At 46.2% G+C, this 27270-nt stretch overlaps 1 protein-coding gene across 8 annotated transcripts in view; it reads right to left on the bottom strand.

Moving 5' to 3' along the window:
- Positions 1-2978: 2978 nt before the first annotated feature.
- The window catches only part of LOC311106060 (DISP complex protein LRCH3-like), a 75476-nt gene continuing 51184 nt past the window's right edge, over positions 2979-27270 (bottom strand). The window contains exons 14-21 of one of the 8 annotated variants that reach the window (XM_084148347.1): positions 23527-23580; positions 19020-19097; positions 18567-18603; positions 18174-18275; positions 12829-12929; positions 12407-12544; positions 10312-10389; positions 2979-4642 (exon numbers count right to left, since the gene is read on the bottom strand). In XM_084148347.1, coding sequence (XP_084004473.1) covers positions 4499-4642; positions 10312-10389; positions 12407-12544; positions 12829-12929; positions 18174-18275; positions 18567-18603; positions 19020-19097; positions 23527-23580 — 732 coding nt within the window. In that variant the 3' untranslated portion in view covers positions 2979-4498. The remainder of the gene's footprint in view (positions 4643-10311; positions 10390-12406; positions 12545-12828; positions 12930-18173; positions 18276-18566; positions 18604-19019; positions 19098-23526; positions 23581-27270) is intronic. The other 7 variants (XM_084148349.1, XM_084148350.1, XM_084148348.1 and 4 more) reach the window with 7 other exon arrangements.

Genomic DNA, 27270 nt, shown 5'->3' with positions numbered 1-27270 from the left:
AGTACGGTTTTGGGATGTACATACAGTGCATTCGGAAAGTATTCAGACCCCTTGACTTTTTCCACTTTGTTACGTTACAGCCTTATTCTAAAATGGATTCAATTGGTTTTTTCTCCTCATCAATCTACACACAACACCCCATCATGACAAAGCAAAAACAAGTTTATGAATGTAAAAAAACCCCGGAAATATTACATTTACATAAGAATTCAGACCCTTTACTTAGTACTTTGTTGAAGCACCTTTGGCAGCAATTACAGCCTCAAGTCTTCTTGGGTATGACGCTACAAGCTTGCCACACCTGTATTTGGGGAGTTTCTCCTATTCTTCTCTGCAGATCCACTCAAGCTCTGTCAGGTTGGATGGGGAGCATCCACAGCTGCACAGCTATTTTCAGGTCTCTCCTTTCGATGTTCGATCGGGTTCAAGTCCGGGCTTTGGCTGGGCCACTCAAGGACATTCAGAGACTTGTCCCGAAGCTACTCCTGCGTTATCTTGGCTGTGTGCGTAGGGTCGTTGTCCTGTTGGAAGGTGAACCTTCACCCCAGTCTGAGGTCCTGAGCGCTCTGGAGCAGGTTTTCATCAAGGTTCTTTCTGTACTTCGCTCCGTTCATCTTTCCCTTGATCCTGACTAGTCTCCCTGTCCCTGCCGCTGAAAAACATCCCCACAGCATGATGCTCCCACCACCATGCTTCACCGTAGGGATGGTGCCAGGTTTCCTCCAGATGTGACGCTTGGCATTCAGGCCAAAGAGTTCAATCTTGGTTTCATCAGACCAGAGAATCTTGTTTCTCATGGTCTGAGAGTCCTTTAGGTGCCTTTTGGCAAACTCCAAGCGGGCTGTCATGTGCCTTTTACTGAGGAGTGACTTCCGTCTGGCCACTCTACCATAAAGGCCTGATTGGTGGAGTGCTGCAGAGATAGTTGTCCTTCTGGAAGGTTCTCCCATCTCCACAGAGGAACTCTGGAGGTCTGTCAGAGGGACCATTGGGTTCTTGGTCACCTCCCTGATCGAGGCCCTTCTCTCCCGATTGCTCAGTTAGGCCGGGCGGCCAGCTCTAGGAAGAGTCTTGGTGGTTCCAAACTTCTTCCATTTAAGAATGGAGGCCACGGTGTCCTTGGGGACCTTCAATGCTGCAGACATTTTTTGGTACCCTTCCCCAGATATGTGCCTTTACACAATCCTGTCTCGGCGCTCTACGGACAATTCCTTCGACCTCATGGCTTGATTTTTGCTCTGACATGCACTGTCAACTGTGGGACCTTATATAGACAGGTGTGTGCTTTTCCAAATCATGTCCAATCAATTTAATTTACCACAGGTGGACTCCAATCAAGTTGTAGAAACATCAAGGATGATCAAAGGAACAGGATGCACCTGAGCTCAATTTCGAGTCTCATAGCAAAGGGTCTGAATAATTATGTAAATAAGGTATGTTTTTTTTTTTATACATTTGCAAACGTAAAAAAAAAACTGCTTTCACTTTGTCATTATGGGGTATTGTGTGTAGATTGATGAGGGGAAAAAATAATTGTATCAGTTTTAGAATAAGGCTGTAACGTAACAAAATGTGGAAAAGGGTCTGAATACTTTACGAATGTACTGTATGTCCAAATGAAAGATAGCTAGCAATATGTTAGCCAGTGGCGGCTGCTGAGGGGAGGACGGCTCATAATAATGGCTGGAATGGGGCGAATGGAATGGCAACAAACCATGTGTTTGATACCATTCCACTAATTCTGCTCAAGCAATTATGACAAGCCCGTCTTCCCCAATTAAGGTGCCACCAACCTCCTCAGTTGGTAGAGCATGGCGCTTGCAACGCCAGGGTTGTGGGTTTGATTCCCACGGGGGGCCAGTATGATTTTTTAAATTATTATGTATACACTCACTAATTGTAAGTCGCTCTGGATAAGAGCGTCTGCTAAATGACTAAAATGTAAAAATGTAATGTTAGCTATGGGGAAGTCCAAAATAAGTCAAACCAAAACAGTCACAACAGAAACAATTGACACCATGGAGATATTTGAATCTATGCCATTATGGCATCTGTGACAGCACAGCCATTGATTGAGGCCATCTCCATTTTAAAAAGTTACCAACTAAGCTACAGAGGACCACCATGTGGGTAGTGGACAAGTCCACACTTCAGGAAAAAGTGTAGAGTATTGAGATAAAGCCATCTGGGGGGCTTCAACCCTCCAAGACCCCAAACACACGTCTATAATGAGCTATACTGTACTATGCTCTACTGTACTCTACTGCAGGGGTTCCCAAACATTTTCACTCAGGCCCCCCCCTTCCAGCATTGGGGAACATCTACGCCACATCTATTTCTATGGGCACAAGCACATTCATGTAACTGTTCACACCCCTCTTGTTGGCTGAGAGAACATTTTGCCTTTTTAAAGCTTATTTCCTGCAAATCGATGGGCTAAAAAACCTAGCTAAAAAATGTTAGCTGACATGGGCTAGTTGATCTGGACTTTTCTGACAAATAGCTCTAAGGTCTACAATGACCAGAGGAAAACTGATGATGCACTACCCAATTTCAAAATTGCACCTTGTGCATTATACTACTACAACTTTCAGGAGTAAGTTGAAAGCCTGACTGAGTCGCTTCCCCCCCCTCAAGACCACATTCGGTCTTTAACTTGTCATGGTCTCAACTCATTGGGTCTGGATCTTGGGACCAATGTCCTGGTATAAGTCGTGGTCTTGGCTCCTGGATATTACCTTAGTCTTTGGTTTACAAACAATAGGCAACCCAATTTGAAGAAGCCAATGCTCTCTGATCATTGGCTGATCACTCCCAAACCCATAGGAATCCCCACCCAGTTGACTACTTTTAAATGGTGGAAGCCCTCAATAGCAATGTCTATACTGAAACAACTTACATCTATCAGAGTTTATGAGTTTCCATTTATGTCTATGAGTGACACTTGACACCGAAACGCCTGTTATTTTGTTAATTTGGTTTGCAAATAATTTCTCAAATTAATCTGTAATAGAAGGTTAATCAAAATTATAACTACTGTGCATGGTTCTCCTTTTATTGCAACTTTTTCCACTATGTTTCGTAATAACACATTTAGAGGGGGGGGGGGGGGGTAAGGTAAATTCAGGTAAATATTTCAAATATGCAATACAAACAGTGTGTGAGTAGTATATATGTCTACCTGAAATATGTTGGAAGATGTGCGCTGAAAGTTTGGGAAAAATAGGATACAAATGTGATTATTTTTTCAACCCCCAATTTGCACCACTTCTGTATAATGACCCTATACTACACACTGAGTGTACAAACATTAGGAACACCTGTTCTTTCCATGACAGACTGACCAGGTGAAAGCTGATCCTTTATTGATGTCACTTGTTAAATCCACTTCAAATTAGTGTAGATGAAGGGGTTAAAGAATGATTTTTAAGCATTGAGACAATGCTGGTAGATGCCAGGCGCACCGGTTTGAGTGTCAAGAACTGCAACGCTGCTGTTTTTAACGCTCAACAGTTTCCCGTGTGTATGAAGAATGGTTCACCACCCAAAAGACATCCAGCCAACTTGACAACTGTGGAACGCTTGACACCTTGTAGAGTCCTGGCCCTGACGAATTGAGGCTGTTATGAGGGAAAATGGGGGTGCAACTCAATATTAGGAAGGTGTTCCTAATGATTTGTACACTCAGTGTATATTTGTCCACAACATTTTGAGAAAGTATGAAGCGGAGAAATTCCCGGAGCGCTCTCTCTCTCTCTCTAATCCAGCATCGGTTTTGATTCAGCCAGCTCGTGATTTGACCACAAAAAAAAAGGACTGGTTAATTTAACAACAGCCATTTTAAGTGTTGGCAGCATCAACGTTCCCATGACGATGGACCACTACCGTTACTGTTGCTCTTTGTAGCACATGACCTTAAGGGTTACTTAGGCAACCAACAACTTCCTAGTCTCCTACGCCTTCCCCCTACACCCACCTGACCCCATGACATGTGAAAGTAAAACCAATATGAAAAATTAGATGCAATAATAATAATGATGGTGCAAAATAAAACAATCCCTAGTGAACATAAAAGGAGGCTGGAGAGAGAAGTGAGAGAGAAGACAACTGACTAGTCATAGAAAATAAAAATAACCCTCTTCTTCGCCGTCCAACTGACCGTTTGTCTGGGACAATCTCAGTTGTCCATCTGTCCGTCCGTCTGTCTGTCTTTAGAGGCTGCAAGTCGTAAGCAGTCTGAGTGGGGACACTGAGAAAGAGACAGTCATCCCTTTCTTTGACGTACTTGTGTTCTCTCTTCTCTCTCCACTGGGGAAGACCTGTCTGAGAAGGCTGGGTACCCCTGTATGGCTGAGGGGGCGGGGGGAAATGGGGGGGGGCATTTCTTAGGGTGTCTCTTCTCTTCGCACACCCTTGTGCCAGGGGTGGTCGAGAGGGAAAGCCATGTAACGTACATTCGGAGAGCGAGAGGGTGGGTCCTGTGTGGAGCTCTGCTGCCCTACATGGCCAGAGGGGTAGTGGTGGTGTGCGCGGGGGAGGCTGTGTGTTTGGACGGGGCCAGCTCCAGGAGCGCACGCACCGTCCCAGCCACCAGGGGGAGCCCTCTCTCCTCCAGGATGTGGAGGGGCAGGCACAGCTGGGTCTGAGGCCAGATGAAGAGCACATGCATACAAAAAACACACACACAAGACAAAGGGAGGAGGGAAAACGGGAGAGGGGAGAACAAAAAAGGGGATGTCAATGGATGGCTAAATAATAATAACAACAACCACCAAAAGATAACAGACATCAACACAAATGGAAAGACATCAAACTCAACATAAGATGGAAAAGGAGGTGAATGGGATCCAAAGGCCTGACCTTGAGGAGGGCAGGTGTGCAAACAAAGGCAATAAGTAGGGACTTGTGCACTGAGACACCCACTGAACATAACCCACAGGAGCAAATATAGGGGGGGGGGGGGGGGAGCGAGTAAGCGAGAGAGAGAGAGAGAGAACATGTGTTAACAAGCTGAAGTAGCGAGGAGAGAGGAAAGACTGAAGGAAGTCACACCAAATATTTGGTTCATTTTATTGTTTAAGGAGCTCTGGGAAAGAGTTGAAAGGTCAACAACAGAAGACACAGAAGAGATAGGCACATGGTTACACACACACTGTAAGCAAACAGACCACCGACACAGAGAACATACACACCGCTCTTCGGAGCCGGAAGAGACATTACTCCTTGTCATTCAGCATAGACCAACAACAGACTCCACACAGGCTCTGTCCTGAATGGCACCCTATTCCGTATTGAGTGCACTACTTTTAACCAGGGTCCCATCGGGCACTATAAGGAACAGGGTCCCATTTGGAACAAAGCCACACTCGCTCTCTCTTTCACACTAAAGATGTGCTTTGTCTTCATATAGAACAGTATAAGAGCACTGCAATATACAGCGCCTTCAGAAAGTATTCACACGCCTTGACTTTTTACACATTTTGTTGTGTTACAGCCTGAATGTAAAATAGATTACATTATTAGAATTTTTTCACTGGCATACACACAATACCCCATAATGTCAAAGGGGAATTATGTTTTTCAAAATTTTTACAAATTAATACAAATGAAATGCTGAAATGAATAAGTAGTATTCAACCCCTTTGTTATGGCAAGCCTAAATAAGCTATTTACATGTTCCTCCAAAGATGTTCGATTGGGTTCAAGTCCGTGCTCTGGCTGGGCCACTCAAGGACATTCAGAGACTTGTCCCTTCCCCAGATCTGTGCCTTGACACAATCCTGTCTCGGAGCTCTACGGACAATTCCTTCGACCTCATGGCTTGGTTTTTGCTCTGACATGCACTGTCAACTGTGGGACCTTGTATAGGCAGGTGTGTGCCTTTCCAAATCATGTCCAATCAATTGAATTTACCACAGGTCGACTCCAATCAAGTTGTAGAAACATCTAAAGGATGAACAATGGAAACAGGATGGACCTGAGCTCAATTTCGAGTCTCATAGCAAAGGTTCTGAATACTTATGTAAATAAGGTGTTTCTGGTAAAAACCTGTTTTCGCGTTGTCATTATGGGGTATTGTGTGTAGATTGATGAGGGAAAAAATAAATGTAATCCTTTTTAGAATAAGGCTGTAACGTAACAAAATGTGGAAAAAGTCAAGAGGTCTGAATACTTTCCGAATGCACTGTATTAGGGTTTTATTTTTCACAGCTTGTGCCTACCTAGACTTGTCCCAGATCTGTTTGTGCCATCTTACCGCACAAACAGATCTGGGACCAGCCTAGTGCTAACCCCGTTCATCACACACCACAGAGAAACAAAATGGGTGGAGTGATGTTGCCCCGAGACATTGATCTTGGATCAGTTTAGCATTTTCCCTACTAATAGTTAAAGACGAACTGAAACATTTTAGTAAGTTAAAGGTGATTTTGATAACCAAATGTGATAAAGAAGCAAGTTCATACCCTTAAAACAGCTATAAAAAAAAAACGTTAGAAAATTGCCTCATTGACTACTGTGTGCCGCCATCTTGATAACGTGTCATCAATGACATCACTTGAATGGTTCGTCTGACAGGCAGGCCAGATTACAATGCATGTTAGTAGCCTTTTTAGAAGGCTAGCCGGTTGGAGATTAGCAAGGTAACATGGCATAAACAATAAATTGTATTTGAGAGTATGGCTAGACGGTAAGCTGTCCTTCTCTCAGCACATATCAAAGCTGCAGGCGAAGGTCAAATCTAGACTTGGTTTCCTCTATCGTAATTGCTCCTCTTTTTTACCCCAGCTGCCAAACTAACCCTGATTCAGATGACCATCCTACCCATGCTAGATTACGGAGACGTAATTTATAGATCGGCAGGTAAGGGTGCTCTCGAGCAGATAGATGTTCTTTACCATTCGGCCATCACATTTGCCACCAATGCTCCTAATGGGACACATCACTGCACTCTATACTCCTCTGTGATCTGGCCATCTCTGTATACCCAGCGCAAGACCCACTGGTTGATGCTTAATTATAAAACCCTCTTAGGCCTCACTCCCCCCTATCTGAGATACCTACTGCAACTCTCATCCTCCACATACAACACCCATTCTGCCAGTCACATTCTGTTAAAGGTCCCCAAAGCACACAAATCCCTGGGTCACTCCTTTTTTCAGTTTGCTGCAGCTAGTGACTGGAATGAGCTGCAAAAAACACTCAAACTGGACAGTTTTATCTCCATCTCAAGACTCAATCATGGACACTCTTACTGACACTTCTGGTTGCTTAGCGTGATGTATTGTTGTCTACCATGTTTGTGCTGCTGCCATGTTGTGTTGCTGCCATGTGGTGATGTTGTCATGATGTGTTGCTACTATGTTGTGTAGTTGTCTTAGGTCTCTATGTAGTGTTGTCTCTTTTGTCGTGATGTGTGTTTTGTCCTACATTCAGATTTTTTATCCCCAGTTCTCACAGGAGGCCTTTTGCCTCTTGGTAGGCAGTCGTTGTAAATAAGAATTTGTTCTTAACTGACTTGCCTAGTTAAATAAAGGTTAAATAAAAAATAAACAAATACACTGTGCAGGTTGGGCTATCATAGCTAGCGAGCTAGTCCAAAACCACGCCAAGCTCAGCTATCATTGATTGATATTTTGTTAGTTAGCTAGCTAGTGATTTTTACTATGGATTATTGATTTTACTATGAATATTGGCAGCATCATTTGGTAAGTCTCACAACTAGCTGCAATTGATTTAATAGGAGTGGACATTTAACAACCTACATGACTGTAGTTAACGTTAGCTTGCATTAACTGAATACTAGTTTTTATAGCCAGCTGTTTCTAGCTCAGCTAGCTAGCTAGCTAGCCTCTCCTAGGTTTGGCACATCTGAATTTCCTCAATGCAAACCATATTGAATACTGTTTTATGTATTTTATACACGATCTGCCTACAAAAGTGACTATTATTGTGGGCACAACCATGCGGTTAGCTGAGCTTTTTGCTGTTAGCTAGCTAGCTAACACAGTACGACGCGATGCCCATGTCAAAAATACTGTAATGTTTAACAAAACTAGACCTTGCTCGCTGAATGAACACAAAAACATGTGCAAGTGGGTTTTGGACTGGACTATACAAGCTTATTCAATGCTAGCTAACTGCTTTGTTATTGTGAATATCATTTATTTAGATACATTACTAATGTCGGGAAACAATAAAGCCGAAGCCCCTGCTCATGTGAAAATCACTAATGTAGCCTACATCTGAATGAGCTCAAAAACTTATGCAAGTGGATTTTTGACCGGACTATACAGACTTGTTAACATGATTGTTATTATTTTATTGTCGTTCCATATCAAATTGGTCGTTTTAGCTTTTAGTTTATTCACTTCTTAATCAGTCTTGATCAAAAAGCCATGAGTACAGTAGGCACAGACGCTCTACCATTCCCATGACGTTATTTCAATATGGCTGTGGCCACATCTCCCTAAGCTTGTGCTAGGCGCTCTAAAACATATAATATGTATTAAAAGCATTTTCATAACATTATGTTCAACAACATTACATCATGTCGACGTCAGTTCCACTAAGGTTAGGATTGGGGAAGCTGATCCTAGATCTGTACCTAGGGAAAACATCACCCCGGAGCCACAAAATGAGCGTTAGGACTGAGAGGGGGGCTGGATCACAGACAGTCAAATAGAAAAAGGTGCCTGTAGGATACTTGATTGAGTGTCAGCAAGGACTCAAAGGCTTGCAAATGACCCTCGCCGACCTGCTCTCTTTTTGATTAGGCAAAAACGTCTGACTAACTTTGCAGCTAAGGCTAAGCCGTGTTTGAGTCAGGAGAGAAGAGCTTGGCGTTGATTGGTCAGATTACTCGTGGTTGGTTCTTCCAGGGGCAGTGAGGGAGGAGGAAGCACGTAGGCGACATATGACAAGCACTCCGACTTTGATGTCATCTGTGCAATGGAAGCGCTTTCGGGTGGGAAGGTTCCATCTAAAACACACACATAGCCAGGCGGACGAACTTAAGGCACAGAAGGAGGTTCAGTAGGTAGGTACAGTAGCGGACCGTTCAGTGACACAGACAACACAGCAACCTCCAGAGTCTCGCTGTTTGGGGGCAGTGCCAGTACATGACAGAAGGATAACGAGGGAGCATTGAAGGTGCCCACCTAACCTCACCACTCCTTGAGGCGAAGCAAGTAACCTTCCCCAACAAACAACTGGAACACCAAAAGATAAAACCTACTATATGGTGGATGGCAAACCAGACAATGGCGAGCGCTCCTCTTTGTTAAGGCTGAGCGGGACTGGGAGAGGTCCACTCATTCTTGTGTTTTTCCCTTGTCGAGTTCTGCTGCCTGCTGTGTCTGAATGGATACTGCTGCGGGGTTGGGAGTCGCCGCAATGTGAAATGAGAAACGCGTAGGAGTGCGAGTTCTGTGTGTGTGAGCACGCAAGTGTGTGCACGAGTGGTAGAGAGCCATTTCTTAAGGTGAGGAAGGGGTTGTGTGGTCCAGACAGACAGTTCAGAGGTGGGGCACCAGGTGGCAGTACAGGGCACACAGCACAGACATGATGGACAGATAGAAGAGGGCGAAGCCTGCCAGCTGGGCCGGGGGAGAAGGCATTAGGAGGGGGGGGGGAGCCATGGAGAGCAGGACCCCCAGCGTCCCGTAAACACAGCTTCCACGGCCATCCAGAACCTCCTCCACAGTGCACAGCCTCTCCTGCCCCACGGGAGATGAAGTGGGGGGGGAGAATGGCGGCGGAGGGGGGGTGGGGGCAGGGCAAAGGTTAAAATTACACAGATAGGGGAGTTTTTTGTTTGGACGGACAGATGGAAGATGAGTTTGAAAGGGAAGTGTTATGGTTAAAAGAAAGAGCGGAAAGAGAGAGAAAGTTACTGTTAGTAACAGGCAAGTGGCTCTCCAAGTCAAGTTTACAAAAGCTCTGCAGGTGCCAGTTGTCAGTTGAGTTAGCTGAGTTAGCTGATAAAAAGGGCAGGGACAGAGAACTAGGCTAAACTGTGTTGTTGATACAAAAAGCAGAGTAGTAGAGGGAGTTTGTCTCCCTAATCTGTGCAAAAAATCTTATGATAGAAGAGAAAAACCTGAAAGTAGCCTTTAGGTATTTAACTAATTTGGTTAGATCACCATCTGCTGCTTGCAAATTAATGTAACATCTGAAGAACACAGTCAGTCAGTACAGGTTCTCTTGTATCATATGCTTTTTCTAACCCATCACAAACACACAGATGTTTTAGCACGAAGACTAGTGAGTTGAGCATGCCAGTCCTTTATTGGACTAGTGTGAAGGTCTTACCTGTGGAACCCCGATCCTGCGACACGCCTCCAGAAAGTTCTCCACGTTCCGCCGACACTTGGCCATCGTCAGTTTGGGCTTGATGGACAGAGACAAAACGGGGACAATGATAGTGGCTGTGTCCCAAATGGCAGCCTATTCCCTGTATAGTGCACTACTTTTGAACAGGGCCCATAGGGCTATGGTCACAGTAGTGCACTACTTTTGAGCAGGGCCCATAGGGCTATGGTCACAGTAGTGCACTACTTTTCAACAGGGCCCATAGGGCTATGGTCACAGTAGTGCACTACATAGGGAATAGGCTGCCATTTGGGATGAAAGCAGTGTCTGATCATAACCCAAATGCAAATGTTTCGCAAGGTAAAAAAGAGCATTGTTATATTGGTATGCTTGAAGTGTAATGTTCCTGCAGAAAGACACACTGACTAAATTAACTCTGACATCTCACTAATGCACCACACCACATGTATAACGTGTGTAAACACTCACCACACCACATGTATAACGTGTAAACACTCACCACACCACATGTATAACGTGTAAACACTCACCACACCACATGTATAACGTTTGTAAACACTCACCACACCACATGTATAACGTGTAAACACTCACCACACCACATGTATAACGTGTAAACACTCACCACACCACATGTATAACGTTTGTAAACACTCACCACACCACATGTATAACGTGTAAACACTCACCACACCACATGTATAACGTGTAAACACTCACCACACCACATGTATAACGTGTGTAAACACTCACCACACCACATGTATAACGTGTGTAAACACTCACCACACCACATGTATAACGTGTAAACACTCACCACACCACATGTATAACGTTTGTAAACACTCACCACACCACATGTATAACGTGTAAACACTCACCACACCACATGTATAACGTGTAAACACTCACCACACCACACGTATAACGTGTGTAAACACTCATCACACCACATGTATAACGTGTGTAAACACTCACCACACCACATGTATAACGTGTGTAAACACTCACCACACCACACGTATAACGTGTGTAAACACTCACCACACGTATAACGTGTAAACACTCGCCACACCACACGTATAACGTGTGTAAACACTCACCACACGTATAACGTTTGTAAACACTCACCACACCACACGTATAACGTGTGTAAACACTCACCACACCACATGTATAACGTGTGTAAACACTCACCACACCACACGTATAACGTTTGTAAACACTCACCACACCACATGTATAACGTGTGTAAACACTCACCACACCACATGTATAACGTGTAAACACTCACCACACCACATGTATAACGTGTGTAAACACTCACCACACCACATGTATAATGTGTGTAAACACTCACCACACCACACGTATAACGTGTGTAAACACTCACCACATGTATAACGTGTGTAAACACTCACCACACCACACGTATAATGTGTGTAAACACTCACCACATGTATAACGTGTGTAAACACTCACCACACCACATGTATAACGTGTGTAAACACTCACCACACCACACGTATAACGTGTAAACACTCACCACACCACATGTATAACGTGTGTAAACACTCACCACACCACACGTATAACGTTTGTAAACACTCACCACACCACATGTATAACGTGTGTAAACACTCACCACACCACACGTATAACGTGTGTAAACACTCACCACACCACACGTATAACGTGTGTAAACACTCACCACACCACACGTATAACGTGTGTAAACACTCACCACACCACACGTATAACGTGTGTAAACACTCACCACACCACACGTATAACGTTTGTAAACACTCACCACACCACATGTATAACGTGTGTAAACACTCACCACACCACACGTATAACGTTTGTAAACACTCACCACACCACATGTATAACGTGTGTAAACACTCACCACACCACACGTATAACGTGTGTAAACACTCACCACACCACATGTATAACGTGTGTAAACACTCACCACACCACACGTATAACGTTTGTAAACACTCACCACACCACACGTATAACGTGTGTAAACACTCACCACACCACACGTATAACGTGTGTAAACACTCACCACAGCAGGGGAGGGCACATGGATGCTGGGTACGGATCGTGGCCGCACGTGATTGGCTAGATGGCAGAGTACGACCCCGTCGGTCAGTGCTGCTCCAAGGTCGCTGGGCAAGGACACTTTCAGACGCGACTCGATGTTCTACAAAATAGAGTACGACACAGTTACAGTGGGATCAGCACATGTAGGGCCAGGAGTTGTTCCTGACCTTGTGATCTGACCTGGGCTCATAAAACATCTCAGATTAGGAGTGCTGATCTAGGATCAGGTCCCCTGTGTCCATATAATAGTACTCATTACAATCTGAAAGGCAAAACTGATTCTAGTTCAGCACTTCTACTCTGAGAAGCTTTATGAACCCAGTCGAAACTCCAGGCCCTAATCGTTTGGTTAAAAGGGGGGAGAATCTGTCGGGTGTTGCTCACCTTCCGCAGTTGCTCCACCAGAGCAGCCTCCTCTCCCACAGGGCCTTGAGGTTGGGTAGGGGTCACCTCTTCAGGCTCTGGCCCGGGGGAGGCACCATCACCTGGGGAGGAAGGCAGAAACACACAGGCTCAAACAAACACAAGATCAAAAGCTGGTGAAAGCAGAATGGGTGCTAATGACTAATCCTGAAGAGGGGGAATATCCAGCTTTCTACAGATACAATGGCATGATCAGACGGCTGGCAAACAATTCAGAAGACAAACCACAGCAGATAGACAGACCTCTACAGCAACAGGCAGACGGAACTCTGAGCTGCAGATCGACAAGCTCTGAGCAACAGACGGAAGGAACTCCGAGCAACAGACAAACAGAACACTGAGCAACAGGCGGAAGGAACTCTGAGCAACAGGCGGAAGGAACTCTAAGCAACACAGACAGAACGCTGAGCAACAGGCGGAAGGAACTCCGAGCAACAGACAGACAGAACACTGAGCAACAGGCGGAAGGAACTCTAAGCAACACAGACAGAACGCTGAGCAACAGGCGGAAGGAACTCTAAGCAACACAGACAGAACGCTGAGCAACAGGCGGAAGGAACTCAGAGCAACAGACAGACAGAACACTGAGCAACAGGCGGAAGGAACTCCGAGCAACAGACAGACAGAACACTGAGCAACAGGGCGGAAGGAACGCTGAGCAACAGGGCGGAAGGAACGCTGAGCAACAGGGCGGAAGGAACGCTGAGCAACAGGGCGGAAGGAACTATGAGCAACAGGCGGAAGGAACTCTAAGCAACACAGGCAGAACGCTGAGCAACAGGCGGAAGGAACTCCGAGCAACAGACAGACAGAACACTGAGCAACAGGCGGAAGGAACTCTGAGCAACAGGCGGAAGGAACTCTGAGCAACAGGCGGAAGGAACGCTGAGCAACAGGGCGGAAGGAACTCTGAGCAACACAGACAGAACGCTGAGCAACAGGCGGAAGGAACTCTGAACAACAGGCGGAAGGAACTCTGAGCAACAGGCGGAAGGAACTCTGAGCAACAGGCGGAAGGAACTCTGAGCAACAGGGCGGAAGGAACTCTGAGCAACAGGGCGGAAGGAACGCTGAGCAACAGGCGGAAGGAACTCTGAGCAACAGGCGGAAGGAACTCTGAGCAACAGGCGGAAGGAACTCTGAGCAAAAGGGCGGAAGGAACGCTGAGCAACAGGGCGGAAGGAACTCTGAGCAACAGGGCGGAAGGAACTCTAAGCAACAGGCGGAAGGAACTCTAAGCAACACAGACAGAACGCTGAGCAACAGGCGGAAGGAACCCTGAGCAACAGGGCGGAAGGAACTCTAAGCAACACAGACAGAACGCTGAGCAACAGGGCGGAAGGAACTCTGAGCAACAGGGCGGAAGGAACTCTGAGCAACAGGGCGGAAGGAACGCTGAGCAACAGGGCGGAAGGAACGCTGAGCAACAGGGCGGAAGGAACTATGAGCAACAGGCGGAAGGAACTCTGAGCAACAGGCGGAAGGAACGCTGAGCAACAGGGCGGAAGGAACGCTGAGCAACACAGACAGAACGCTGAGCAACAGGCGGAAGGAACTCTGAGCAACAGGGCGGAAGGAACTCTGAGCAACAGGGCGGAAGGAACTCTGAGCAACAGGGCGGAAGGAACTCTGAGCAACAGGGCGGAAGGAACTCTGAGCAACAGGGCGGAAGGAACTCTGAGCAACAGGGCGGAAGGAACTCTGAGCAACAGGGCGGAAGGAACTCTGAGCAACAGGCGGAAGGAACTCTGAGCAACAGGCGGAAGGAACTCTGAGCAACAGGCGGAAGGAACGCTGAGCAACAGGGCGGAAGGAACGCTGAGCAACACAGGCAGAGCGCTGAGCAACAGGCGGAAGGAACTCTGAGCAACAGGGCGGAAGGAACTCTGAGCAACAGGTCGGAAGGAACTCTGAGCAACAGGGCGGAAGGAACGCTGAGCAACAGGGCGGAAGGAACGCTGAGCAACAGGGCGGAAGGAACTCTGAGCAACAGGGCGGAAGGAACGCTGAGCAACAGGGCAGAAGGAACGCTGAGCAACAGGCGGAAGGAACTCTGAGCAACAGGCGGAAGGAACGCTGAGCAACAGGGCGGAAGGAACTCTGAGCAACACAGACAGAACGCTGAGCAACAGGCGGAAGGAACTCTGAACAACAGGCGGAAGGAACTCTGAGCAACAGGCGGAAGGAACTCTGAGCAACAGGGCGGAAGGAACTCTGAGCAACAGGGCGGAAGGAACGCTGAGCAACAGGCGGAAGGAACTCTAAGCAACACAGACAGAACGCTGAGCAACAGGCGGAAGGAACCCTGAGCAACAGGGCGGAAGGAACTCTAAGCAACACAGACAGAACGCTGAGCAACAGGGCGGAAGGAACTCTGAGCAACAGGGCGGAAGGAACTCTGAGCAACAGGGCGGAAGGAACGCTGAGCAACAGGGCGGAAGGAACGCTGAGCAACAGGGCGGAAGGAACTATGAGCAACAGGCGGAAGGAACTCTGAGCAACAGGCGGAAGGAACGCTGAGCAACAGGGCGGAAGGAACGCTGAGCAACACAGACAGAACGCTGAGCAACAGGCGGAAGGAACTCTGAGCAACAGGGCGGAAGGAACTCTGAGCAACAGGGCGGAAGGAACTCTGAGCAACAGGGCGGAAGGAACTCTGAGCAACAGGCGGAAGGAACTCTGAGCAACAGGCGGAAGGAACTCTGAGCAACAGGCGGAAGGAACTCTGAGCAACAGGCGGAAGGAACGCTGAGCAACAGGGCGGAAGGAACGCTGAGCAACACAGGCAGAACGCTGAGCAACAGGTGGAAGGAACTCTGAGCAACAGGGCGGAAGGAACTCTGAGCAACAGGGCGGAAGGAACTCTGAGCAACAGGGCGGAAGGAACGCTGAGCAACAGGGCGGAAGGAACGCTGAGCAACAGGGCGGAAGGAACTCTGAGCAACAGGGCGGAAGGAACTCTGAGCAACAGGGCGGAAGGAACGCTGAGCAACAGGGCGGAAGGAACTCTGAGCAACACAGACAGAACTCTGAGCAACACAGACAGAACGCTGAGCAACAGGCGGAAGGAACTCTTAACAACAGGCGGAAGGAACTCTGAGCAACAGGCGGAAGGAACTCTGAGCAACAGGCGGAAGGAACTCTGAGCAACAGGCGGAAGGAACTCTGAGCAACAGGGCGGAAGGAACTCTGAGCAACAGGGCGGAAGGAACTCTGAGCAACAGGGCGGAAGGAACGCTGAGCAACAGGCGGAAGGAACTCTGAGCAACAGGGCGGAAGGAACGCTGAGCAACAGGGCGGAAGGAACTCTGAGCAACAGGGCGGAAGGAACTCTAAGCAACAGGCGGAAGGAACTCTAAGCAACACAGACAGAACGCTGAGCAACAGGCGGAAGGAACCCTGAGCAACAGGGTGGAAGGAACTCTAAGCAACACAGACAGAACGCTGAGCAACAGGGCGGAAGGAACTCTGAGCAACAGGGCGGAAGGAACTCTGAGCAACAGGGCGGAAGGAACTCTGAGCAACAGGGCGGAAGGAACTCTGAGCAACAGGGCGGAAGGAACGCTGAGCAACAGGGCGGAAGGAACTATGAGCAACAGGCGGAAGGAACTCTGAGCAACAGGCGGAAGGAACGCTGAGCAACAGGGCGGAAGGAACGCTGAGCAACACAGACAGAACGCTGAGCAACAGGCGGAAGGAACTCTGAGCAACAGGGCGGAAGGAACTCTGAGCAACAGGGCGGAAGGAACTCTGAGCAACAGGCGGAAGGAACTCTGAGCAACAGGGCGGGAGGAACGCTGAGCAACACAGACAGAACGCTGAGCAACAGGCGGAAGGAACCCTGAGCAACAGGGCGGAAGGAACTCTGAGCAACAGGCGGAAGGAACTCTGAGCAACAGGCGGAAGGAACTCTGAGCAACAGGCGGAAGGAACTCTGAGCAACAGGCGGAAGGAACGCTGAGCAACAGGCGGAAGGAACGCTGAGCAACAGGGCGGAAGGAATGCTGAGCAACACAGGCAGAACGCTGAGCAACAGGCGGAAGGAACTCTGAGCAACAGGGCGGAAGGAACTCTGAGCAACAGGGCGGAAGGAACGCTGAGCAACAGGGCGGAAGGAACGCTGAGCAACAGGGCGGAAGGAACTCTGAGCAACAGGGCGGAAGGAACTCTGAGCAACAGGCGGAAGGAACTCTGAGCAACAGGGCGGAAGGAACTCTGAGCAACAGGCGGAAGGAACTCTGAGCAACAGGCGGAAGGAACTCTGAGCAACAGGCGGAAGGAACTCTGAGCAACAGGGCGGAAGGAACTCTGAGCAACAGGCGGAAGGAACTCTGAGCAACAGGCGGAAGGAACTCTGAGCAACAGGCGGAAGGAACTCTGAGCAACAGGGCGGAAGGAACTCTGAGCAACAGGCGGAAGGAACTCTGAGCAACACAGGCAGAACGCTGAGCAACAGGGCGGAAGGAACTCTGAGCAACAGGGCGGAAGGAACGCTGAGCAACAGGGCGGAAGGAACTCTGAGCAACAGGGCGGAAGGAACTCTGAGCAACAGGGCGGAAGGAACGCTGAGCAACAGGGCGGAAGGAACGCTGAGCAACAGGGCGGAAGGAACGCTGAGCAACAGACGGAAGGAACTCTGAGCAACAGGGCGGAAGGAACGCTGAGCAACAGACGGAAGGAACTCTGAGCAACAGGGCGGAAGGAACTCTGAGCAACAGGGCGGAAGGAACGCTGAGCAACAGACGGAAGGAACGCTGAGCAACAGACAGACAGAACGCTGAGCAACAGACAGACAGAACGCTGAGCAACAGACAGACAGAACGCTGAGCAACAGACAAACAGACCTCTACAGCAACAGACGGAACTTAAAGTAATAGACACATGGAAGTCCCTGAACTCTACAGCAACAGACAGAACTCAGACCTATAGTCAGTCAGAACTCAAAGTAACAGATGGGATCACAAAACCAACAGAGCAGAACATCATCCATAACAGTCAAAACAAAAGCCGACAATTTCCCCTCCCCCATTTAAAACATAGATCATTTTGGATATGGACAGATTTCTAAAACTATACACCCCCACCGCCCCCTTCTATATTGTTAGACTATCTACAGTTTCGCTCAGTGACTGTGCAGGATCCCATCCAGTCGTGTCTATCAGCCAAGCTACAGTTACCAGAGCAATGTCACATACGACACTCAATTGCGACATGCGCATTACACACTTGAGAGGTATCAACACCTTCTTCTGAAAGCTCCCAAGGCAATGCAACGGAGATCCAGAGGTTGTGATCCAGTGACATACCTCTCCTCTTCTCTTCCTTCTGGCTGAGGCCAAACAAGAAGCTGTCTGGCCGCTGGCAGGAGGGCGGGGCAACAGGGCCAGGGTAAGAAGGTGATTGGAGGGCTGCAAGCAGAACAGGAAGTGAGCAGGTGGGAGAGTGGCAGAGTGAATAGGGCGTGGAATAAAATCCTTTCAGATCCACAGGAACGTCTAGGGGGTAGTGGTCAATTTGGGATACAGAAATTAGTAAATTAGTAAGGAGAGGGGAGGAGTGTGTGGGAAGCCGCACAAGTTCACAGCCATTTATAATCTGGTTTCCCTGGAAGCCAGTAGGACTAGCTGCACCTAGCAGTGAATGGCAGCCGTGATGTAACTGTAGAGGGAAATGGAGGAATAGTGTGACTGGTGTCTTACCTGTGGGAGACAGGGAGGAGGAGCGATCCTCGCCCTGCTGAGTGGCCAGTCGAGTCCCAGCGGAGAGAAAACAGAGGGAGAGAGAGAGTTAATTTCATCCCTCTTTCAATTTGACACCAGCATTCATGCATATCCGGTTCCCTCAACAATACTCCGGTGTCTCACACCAGAGATGTAATGGGAAGGGTAAAGGCCCGTAAACATCACTCAAGCATCTTTTGACGCCAAAATTAGCGCTGTTAGCATTACCATTCATCTTGACTGTTTGGTGTTTACAGACCTCTCTTTTACAGCTACATCAAAGATCGGAGAGGGTGGACTATGGGCATAGAACCATGGAGCACTGGACCAGTGTTTAGCAGCATGCTCTAAAAGCCAAAGTATAAGGAAATAAAGAGAAAGAGACGGAGAAGGGAGGTTGATCTGAAAAGACGACGCGCAAGGTTGCAGTACCTGCTGTAGACATGTGGGGGCGATGTCGGCAGGATAAGAGACACACCCATCTATGGACATCCCAGACCCAGAAAGAGACTGGGGGGGGGGGGGGTTGAGGACAAAAAAATGAATGAGAGAGACAAGAAAGGAATGCCAAAAGGTGGTTGAGGGATTTTTTAAAATAAAATCCGATGAGGATTGGGGGGAAAATGTAACTCAAGGAAGTGTGAAGGTAAATATGATAAAGAGAAAAAGACGTGAAATAATTGAGATTTTATATGAAGAGAGAGATGGAAAGAAAATTGAGTACTGTTCTGTTAATTGAGTAACCACAGTGCGCACAGCATGCTGCACAGATAAGGGCCTCAAAATAACTGTGCGCGTGTATGGTTGCGTCTGTGTGTGTGATGGTACACTACATGACAAAAAGTATGTGAACAGCTGCTCGTCGAACATCTCATTCCAAAATCATGGGCATTAATATGGAGTTGGTCGCCCCCTTTGCTGCTATAACAGCCTCCACTCTTCTGGGAAGGCTTTCCACTAGATGTTGGAACATTGCTGCGGGGACTTGCTTCCATTCAGCCACAAGAGCATTAGTGAGGTCGGGCACTGATGTTGGGTGATTAGGCCTGGCTCGCAGTCGGCATTCCAATTCATCCCAAAGGTGTTCAATGGTGTTGAGGTCAGGGCTCTGTGCAGGCCAGTCAAGTTCTTCCACACTGACCTCGACAAACCATTTCTGTATGGACCTCGCTTTGTGCACGGGGGGATTGTCATGCTGAAACAGGAAAGGGCCTTCCCAAACTGTTGCCACAAAGTTGGAAGCACAGAATTGTCTAGAATGTCATTGTATGCTAAAGTGTAAAAATGTCCCTTCACTGGAACTAAATGGCCTAGGCCAAACCATGAAGAACAGCCCCAGACCATTATTCCTCCACCAAACTTTACAGTTGGCTCTATGCATTGAAGCAGTTAGCGTTATCCTGGCATCTGCCATTCCCAGATTCGTCCGTCGGACTGCCAGACGGTGAAGCGTGATTCATCACTCCAGAGAACGCGTTTCCACTGCTCCAGAGTCCAATGGCAGCGATTCTTACACCACTCCAGCCGATGCTTGGCATTGCGCATGGTGATCTCAGGCTTGTGTGCGGCTGCATGGCCATGAAAACCCATTTCATGAAGATCCAGACGAACAGTTCTTGTGCTGATGTTGCTTCCAGAGGCAGTTTAGAACTCGGTAGTGAGGACAGAAGATTTCTACGGGCCACGCTCGTCAGCACTCAGCGGTCCAGTTCTGTGAGCTTCTGTGGCCTACCACTTCGCGGCTGAGCCGTTGTTGCTCCTAGACGTTTCCACTTCACAATAACAGCACCTTGACAAACAGACTTGTTGGAAAGGTGGCATCCTATGATGGTGCCACGTTGAAAGTCACTGAGCTCTTCAGTAAGGGCATTCTACTGCATATGTTTGTCTATGGAGATTGCATGGCTGTGTGCTCGATTTTATATACGTCAGCAACAGGTGTGGCTGAAATAGCCGAATCCACTAATTTGAAGGCATGTCCACATACTTTGGTAGAGCACGGCGCTTGTAACGCCAAGGTAGTGGGTTCGATCCCCGGGACCACCCATACACAAAAATGTATGCACGCACGACTGTAAGTCGCTTTGGATAAAAGCGTCTGCTAAATGGCATATTATTATTATTATTACTTTTGTATATATACACAGTGCATTCGGAAAGTATTCAGACCCCTTGACTTTTTCTACATTTTGTTCCGTTACAGCCTTATTCTAAAATTGATTAAATTGTTTTTTCCCCCTCATCAATCTACACACAATACCCAATAATGACAAAGCAAAAACAGGTTTTTAGAATTATAGCAAATGTATTTTAAATAAAAAACTGAAATATCACATTTACATAAGTATTCAGACCCTTTCCTCAGTACTTTGTTGAAGCACCTTTGGCAGAGATTACAGCCTCAAGTCTTCTTGGGTGTGACGCTACAAGCTTGGCTGTAGAAACATCTCAAGGATGGTCAATGGAAACAGGATGCACCTGAGCTCAATTTTGAGTCTCATAGCAAAGGGTCTGAATACTTATGTAAATAAGGTATTTATGTTTTTTATTTTTAATAAACTTGCAACTTTGCTTTGTCATTATGGGGTATTGTGTGTAGATCGATGAGATTATTATTTTTAAAATCAACTTTAGAATACGGCTGTAACGTAACAAAATGTGGAAAAAGTCAAGGGGTCTGAATACTTTCCGAATGCACTGTAGTGTATGTTTGCAGACAGCGCATTTATACCATTTTACATTTTAGTCAATTAGCAGACGCTTTTATCCAGAGCAATTTACAGGAGCAATTAGGATTAAGTGCCTATGACTTGGTTTGTTTGTATGAATTGCTGTGATTAATCCAACAATGTGTGACTGTATGCTGCGTACACATAGTTGTTCCCTAAAAGTAAAATGTTTGTGTGTGTGTGTGTGTGTGTAGTACTGTAACCAAAAATGTGTTTCACCTGCTTGTGAGTGCCAGGCCTCCTCTTTATAGTGTTGGTGTCAGTGTCTATCTCAAACACCATGAGAGGCTGGTACTCGCTCTAACAGTGAACCAGCCGGAGATGGGTGAAAGAGAGAGAGCAAAGAAAATAAACAAACACAGAAAGAAGGGAATCGGATAGGAAAGAGGTGGAGGAGGAGAAGAAGAGAGGGGTTAAGCCAAGACGGGTATAAGCTGGTTACAATGCCTCAGGAAGATGAAGGGACCTATTTGCTGCGCCCTATGGGCTCTGGACAAAAGTAGTGAACTATATAGGGAATAGGGTGCCATTTTTTTTTTTAAGTGAGCCGAGAGGCATGGTTAGCTCACCATGTCCCGCCCAAACCAGGCTGTAAATAAGCTGTGTCTACCAAAGCAGGCTGATCCTTGAGTTACACCGTACTGTGCTCAGAGAAAAGAGAGCCAGAGGAGTACAGTTTGGGTCGGCGGAACGTTTGTGTGTAAAATGTATAATAGCCAGGGTTGTGTTCATTAAGGCACTTGATATAAAACAAAAATGAGCGTTTCCATCTTAGTCCCACTTGGCAGTTCAATCCGCTTTCTTCCGTTTGGTGCATAATGAACACTACCCAGTTAATGTTGTCAAATGCCAGACTCTTCTTTTAAAGTGACGGTGAATGGAGGAATGCATCACTCACTGACTAAAAGACTGTTGGATTACTGGAAAAACCGAACGCAGTCCATAAGATTGTCAGATGCAATTACAATCAATGAGAAAGACCGGATTTCCACACTGAAAACGTTATGCATATGACGAAATACAGGTAACTGCCCAAATAAAGGAAACTCCTAAATAAAGTGTCTTAATAGGGTGTTGCTACCACGAGCCACCAGAACAGCTTCAATGTGCCTTGGCATAGATTCTACAAGTGTCTGGAACTCTATTGGAGGGATGCGTCACCATTCTTCTATGAGAAATTCCATTTTGTTGATGGTGGTGGAAAACGCTGTCAGGCGCCACTCCAGAATCTGCCATAAGTGTTCAATTGGGTTGAGATCTGGTGACTGAGACACACACACCCTTTAAAAACACCCTATGCTCCTTTGACACCCCTCTTTCAAAGTCACAGATATTTTCTTCCAACCATGGTAGCCAAAATAATGGGCAACTGGGCATTTTATACATGACCCTAAGCATGATGGGATGTTAATTGCTTAATTAACTCAGGAACCACACCTGTGTGGAAGCACCTGCTTTCAATATACTTTGTATCCCTCATTTACTCAAGTGTTTCCTTTATTTTGGCAGTTACCTTTAAGTCTATAAATTCATTATAGTGTGAATGTGTGTAGCTATATAACCAAACAGTAGACAAGAGTGTCAATATAACCCTGGAATACTAGTTAGAGATAGAGGGAGAGGTCTATGAAAGGTTATTGGGTGTTGACGTGTGGGTAGAGGACGGACACAGAGCAGGTGACACACTGGTCATGTTCCCATTTCCTACTGTTCTCCTAAAGTGGGCACTCATTTACCCACATGGGTTTAAAAGCATAAGATTCATTTTTGTAAAAAAATACAATAAAATCCCCCAAAACAGCATTGCATTGGTGTAAGTATGACATGGGCTACCAATTCTTTCCCCAGTTGCTTCCTTTTAAAACAGTGGTATTCAAAGTCGGGGTCGCGACCCCTTGTGGGGCCGACCGGGAACTGCAGCGGGGGCCAAGTATAATTGTTTTATTAAGAGTACAGATTATTGTATGGAATGATATACAAACATTTTTTGAGAAAGATAACTTGAAAAATACATTTTTATTGAGTAAATGTATTTATTGGTTTCCTTTTCATTTTGATAAGAGATGAAAATGCAATGAATTGAAGGTTATTTGTTGATGTAAAATCTAAATTGACCACTGTTTTAAATTCAGTGGAGGAGGAGTGAAGGAGTGCACACTTGTAGGCAGAGAAGAGAAGAAGAGAGTGGGAGCACTGCCCCGGGGCCTTACCATGAAGAGGGCAGAGTCGTCCGTGTGGGTGGAACGCCTGGAGGGGTACGTGTTCTGGCAGGGAGGAGTGGAAGAGAGGGATGAGGACAGACCACACAGGGAAGACCGGAGGTCAGGATGGAGAGGGGGGAGATAGCTAGGATATATAGCCAGGGCTCCAGACTAACATTTTCCCCTGGTGGCACTGGTGCCACTAACATTTACAGTTGGCCCATGATTTGGTGGCATCCCCGAAAAAAAAGTGTGCAGCATCACACAATAGAATACATTTGAGTCAGCACCTTATAACGTCATTCACAATGCTTTATTAAGAAGTGCAATAGACTACCGAGATTGTATTCAACAAATAAGTTGTCACATCAACATGTCCAAGCAGGAATGGATGATACAAAATATTTTTATATGCAACCTAATCCAGTGATTGTCATGAATTTTGGGTTGACAATTAGGCTACTTTTGTTATATTTTACTGTCAATATAGGGCTCCAGAATTCATTTTTTAAAATTATTTATGCACTAATATTATTGTGGTATAGTATATGCATTGGTTGAAGCTCAATGTTACATTTTAATCTCCCTACCATCATATCTTAGCCAATATGACACCAACTTGATTAGCGGCCTCTCGTCATGATCTGTCTGGCCGTTTGCTACAAGCAAAGGAAGCTAGATATATTTTGCTATGGAAGGTTTTTCCACATGGCTGAAGTCATCTGTGTAAACTGTTGGCCTTGACACTTGCATGTAATAAGCACAAATAAGATAGCGAACGTCCTTGACTGCTATTGCCAGTTAGCTAGCCAACTAATGTTAGCCAGTAACGTTAGCTAGCTACAAGCCAACAGGGCTGTAACGTCAGCTGTATGGACGGATCATGCACCAGCACAACTCATTGTTGACAATATAGCTATCCCACAAATTTTGGGAAACTGCCACGCTGCTAATGTATAAAACATGTAATGGGCATTGCGCATCTAACATTAACGTTAGCTAACGTTACTCTAAACAGTAGTCAATATGCTAATGATGTAAATGTAAATCTGGCTTGCTTAGCAATGTAGCTGGCTAACGTTACAGACCTTTCCTTATGCATTGATTCAGTACGCTCCTTCCTCTGTCAATGCAATTTTATTTTAGTCATTATAATCAAAATTTGCGCACACCGATTTTCCAGCACACAGCTGTCACCTACTACAGTAGCTATGTTGGTCTATTGTACTTCAAACAATGTGTATGCAGGCTGCTTAGGATTCAAACCTTCTAAAACAGCCTAATTCATACTCTTAGAGGAGGTGCTCCCACAATAATGTGATTTGGAGGTTACAATAGGGCTTTGGAGGTTACAGAAATCAGGAATGCAGACAGGCTCTATAGACTTCAATTTACAGTGCATTCGGAAAGTATTCAGACCGCTTTACTTTTTCCCCATTTTGGTATGTTACAGCCTTATTCTAAAATGGATTAAATAGTTTTGTTTACCTCATCAATCTACACACAATACCCCATAATGACAAAGCAAAAACAGGTTTTTAGAAATGTTAGCAAATATATATATATATTTTTTAAACAACTGAAATATCACATTTACATAAGTATTCAGACCCTTTACTCAGTACTTTGTTGAAGCACCTTTGGCAGCGATTACAGCCTCGAGTCTTCTTGGGAATGACGCTACAAGCTTGGCACAACTGTATTTGGGGAGTTTCTCCAATTCTTCTCTGCAGATCCTCTCAAGCCCTGTCAGATTGGATGGGGAGCGTCGCTGCAGAGCTGTATTCAGGTCTCTCCAGAGATGTTCGATCGGGTTCAAGTCCAGGCTCTGGCTGGGCCACTCAAGGACATTCAGAGACTTGCCCTAAAGCCACTCCTGCATGGTCTTGGCTGTGTGCTTAGGGTCATTGTCCTGTTGGAAGGTGAACCTTCACCCCAGTCTGATGTCCTGAGCAGGTTTTCTTCAAGGATCTCTCTGTACTTTGCTCCATTCATCTTTCCCTCTATCCTGACTAGTCTTCCAGCCGCTGCCGCTGAAAAACATCCCCACAGCATGATGCTACCACTATGCATTGGGGCAGGTAGTGTTCTCCTGGCATGTTCTCCTGGCATCCGCTAAACCCAGATTTGACGAACTGACTTGTTGGAAAAGTGGCATCCTATGATGGTGCCACGTTGAAAGTCACTGAGCTCTTCAGTAAGGCCATTCTACTGCCAATCTTTGTCTACTGAGATTGCATGGCTGTGTGCTCGATTTGATACACCAGTCAACACCAACGGGTGTGGCTGAAATAGCCGAATCCACTAATTTGAAGGGGTGTCCACATACTTTTGCATATATAGTGTATCTTGTCTGCTAAACTAGCCTACAGCCTATGGCATGGAGCATAGCCAGATAACATACAGTAGGTAACTCTTATTCTGTTCTTCTGAAATACATTTTCTTCATGTCATAATGTTTCTTTAGACCTGCCTAGAATAAATAATGGAATTATTGTGATGGTGTATATTGAATTGATTTAATATACTTTTTAAAATGTAGATGTTCCAAAGGTGTGCATCAGCGGCTTGTATGCTTTGGCCTGGAAATGCTAAACGTGTTTATGTTAATTAATGGTAAATTACCGCGACACAGGCAGTCTTTTGCATGACAATAACTGGCTGACAAAATGTAATGACCGCCACAGCCCTAGATGCAGTACAAATCCCATTATTGTGGTTTGAGATCCTAAGGTTTGAATCCTAAGCAACCTGCATACACATTGTTTGAAGTACAATAGACCAACATAGCTACTGTAGTAGGTCAAAGCTGTTTGCATGGAAGGAGCTCGTGTGAATTTCCTTTCATTTTCGGCTTCAGACCAATGCCTAATTCAATTGGGGATTATTCACCAACTGAGGAAGTGGAAACGCAAAACACATCAGCTTGATCGCTAACTCTAAATATAACAACTACTGCTTATAGCCATGTATTAATCTAACAGTAATTGTCCCCAAGAAAACTGCAATGAGGCGTAGTGCACTTGCTATGGCCAATGTGCAATTTCACGTGCTGTGTATTTCAAAGCCATATCAGATAACGTGATTGTAAAACAGTGTGCTTTGAGCTCAATAATACAAATTATACTTACAGAAAGCTGAGACCCTCCTCTCTTTAATATGGACAACTAGTTGCTTCCAAAGTTGTGTTTTTTCCACGCAATTGCATTTTGAAATGTTTTACAATCACAAGGGGCCCACAAGGGGGTAGAGCGAGTGTGAGGCTCCCTCATTACAGCAGCCGGCCACAACGAAACAGGCAGGCACAGCAGCAGGGCAGACACTTGTATTATAGGAATCATGAGGATAATGTACTTTACTGTTTAACAAATTCATGGTTTTATCTGCCCCAAAAATAGGATGTTTTGATTGAGGTGACCAGGTAGAATGTGCATCTCGAACCAGTGCGACCAATAAAAAAATGTAACATGCACAGCGAAGTTAAAGGGTTGCAAAATGCGACTAAATGGTTGCAGTCTGGAGCCCTGCATATAGCACTGATGTATTTAGAGTAGGGACAAAAAATGTCATAAAAAATATTGTTAACCGACAACAATACATTGCTGGGGTCGTAGATGTTTCATCTTTACCCTCAAGAATCAGTGATAATATAACTGGAGAGGGAGGGTGAAGGAAGGCATGTGACCACAATAGGAGCAAAAGAGAGGGATGATGTGTGTGTGGAGGGTTAACGGAGGACGCGATGGAGGACGC

Source organism: Coregonus lavaretus, assembly GCF_964263955.1.
Source record: "Coregonus lavaretus genome assembly, chromosome: 30".
Classification (NCBI taxonomy): domain Eukaryota; kingdom Metazoa; phylum Chordata; class Actinopteri; order Salmoniformes; family Salmonidae; genus Coregonus; species Coregonus lavaretus.
This window is presented reverse-complemented; position numbering and strand designations above follow the sequence as displayed.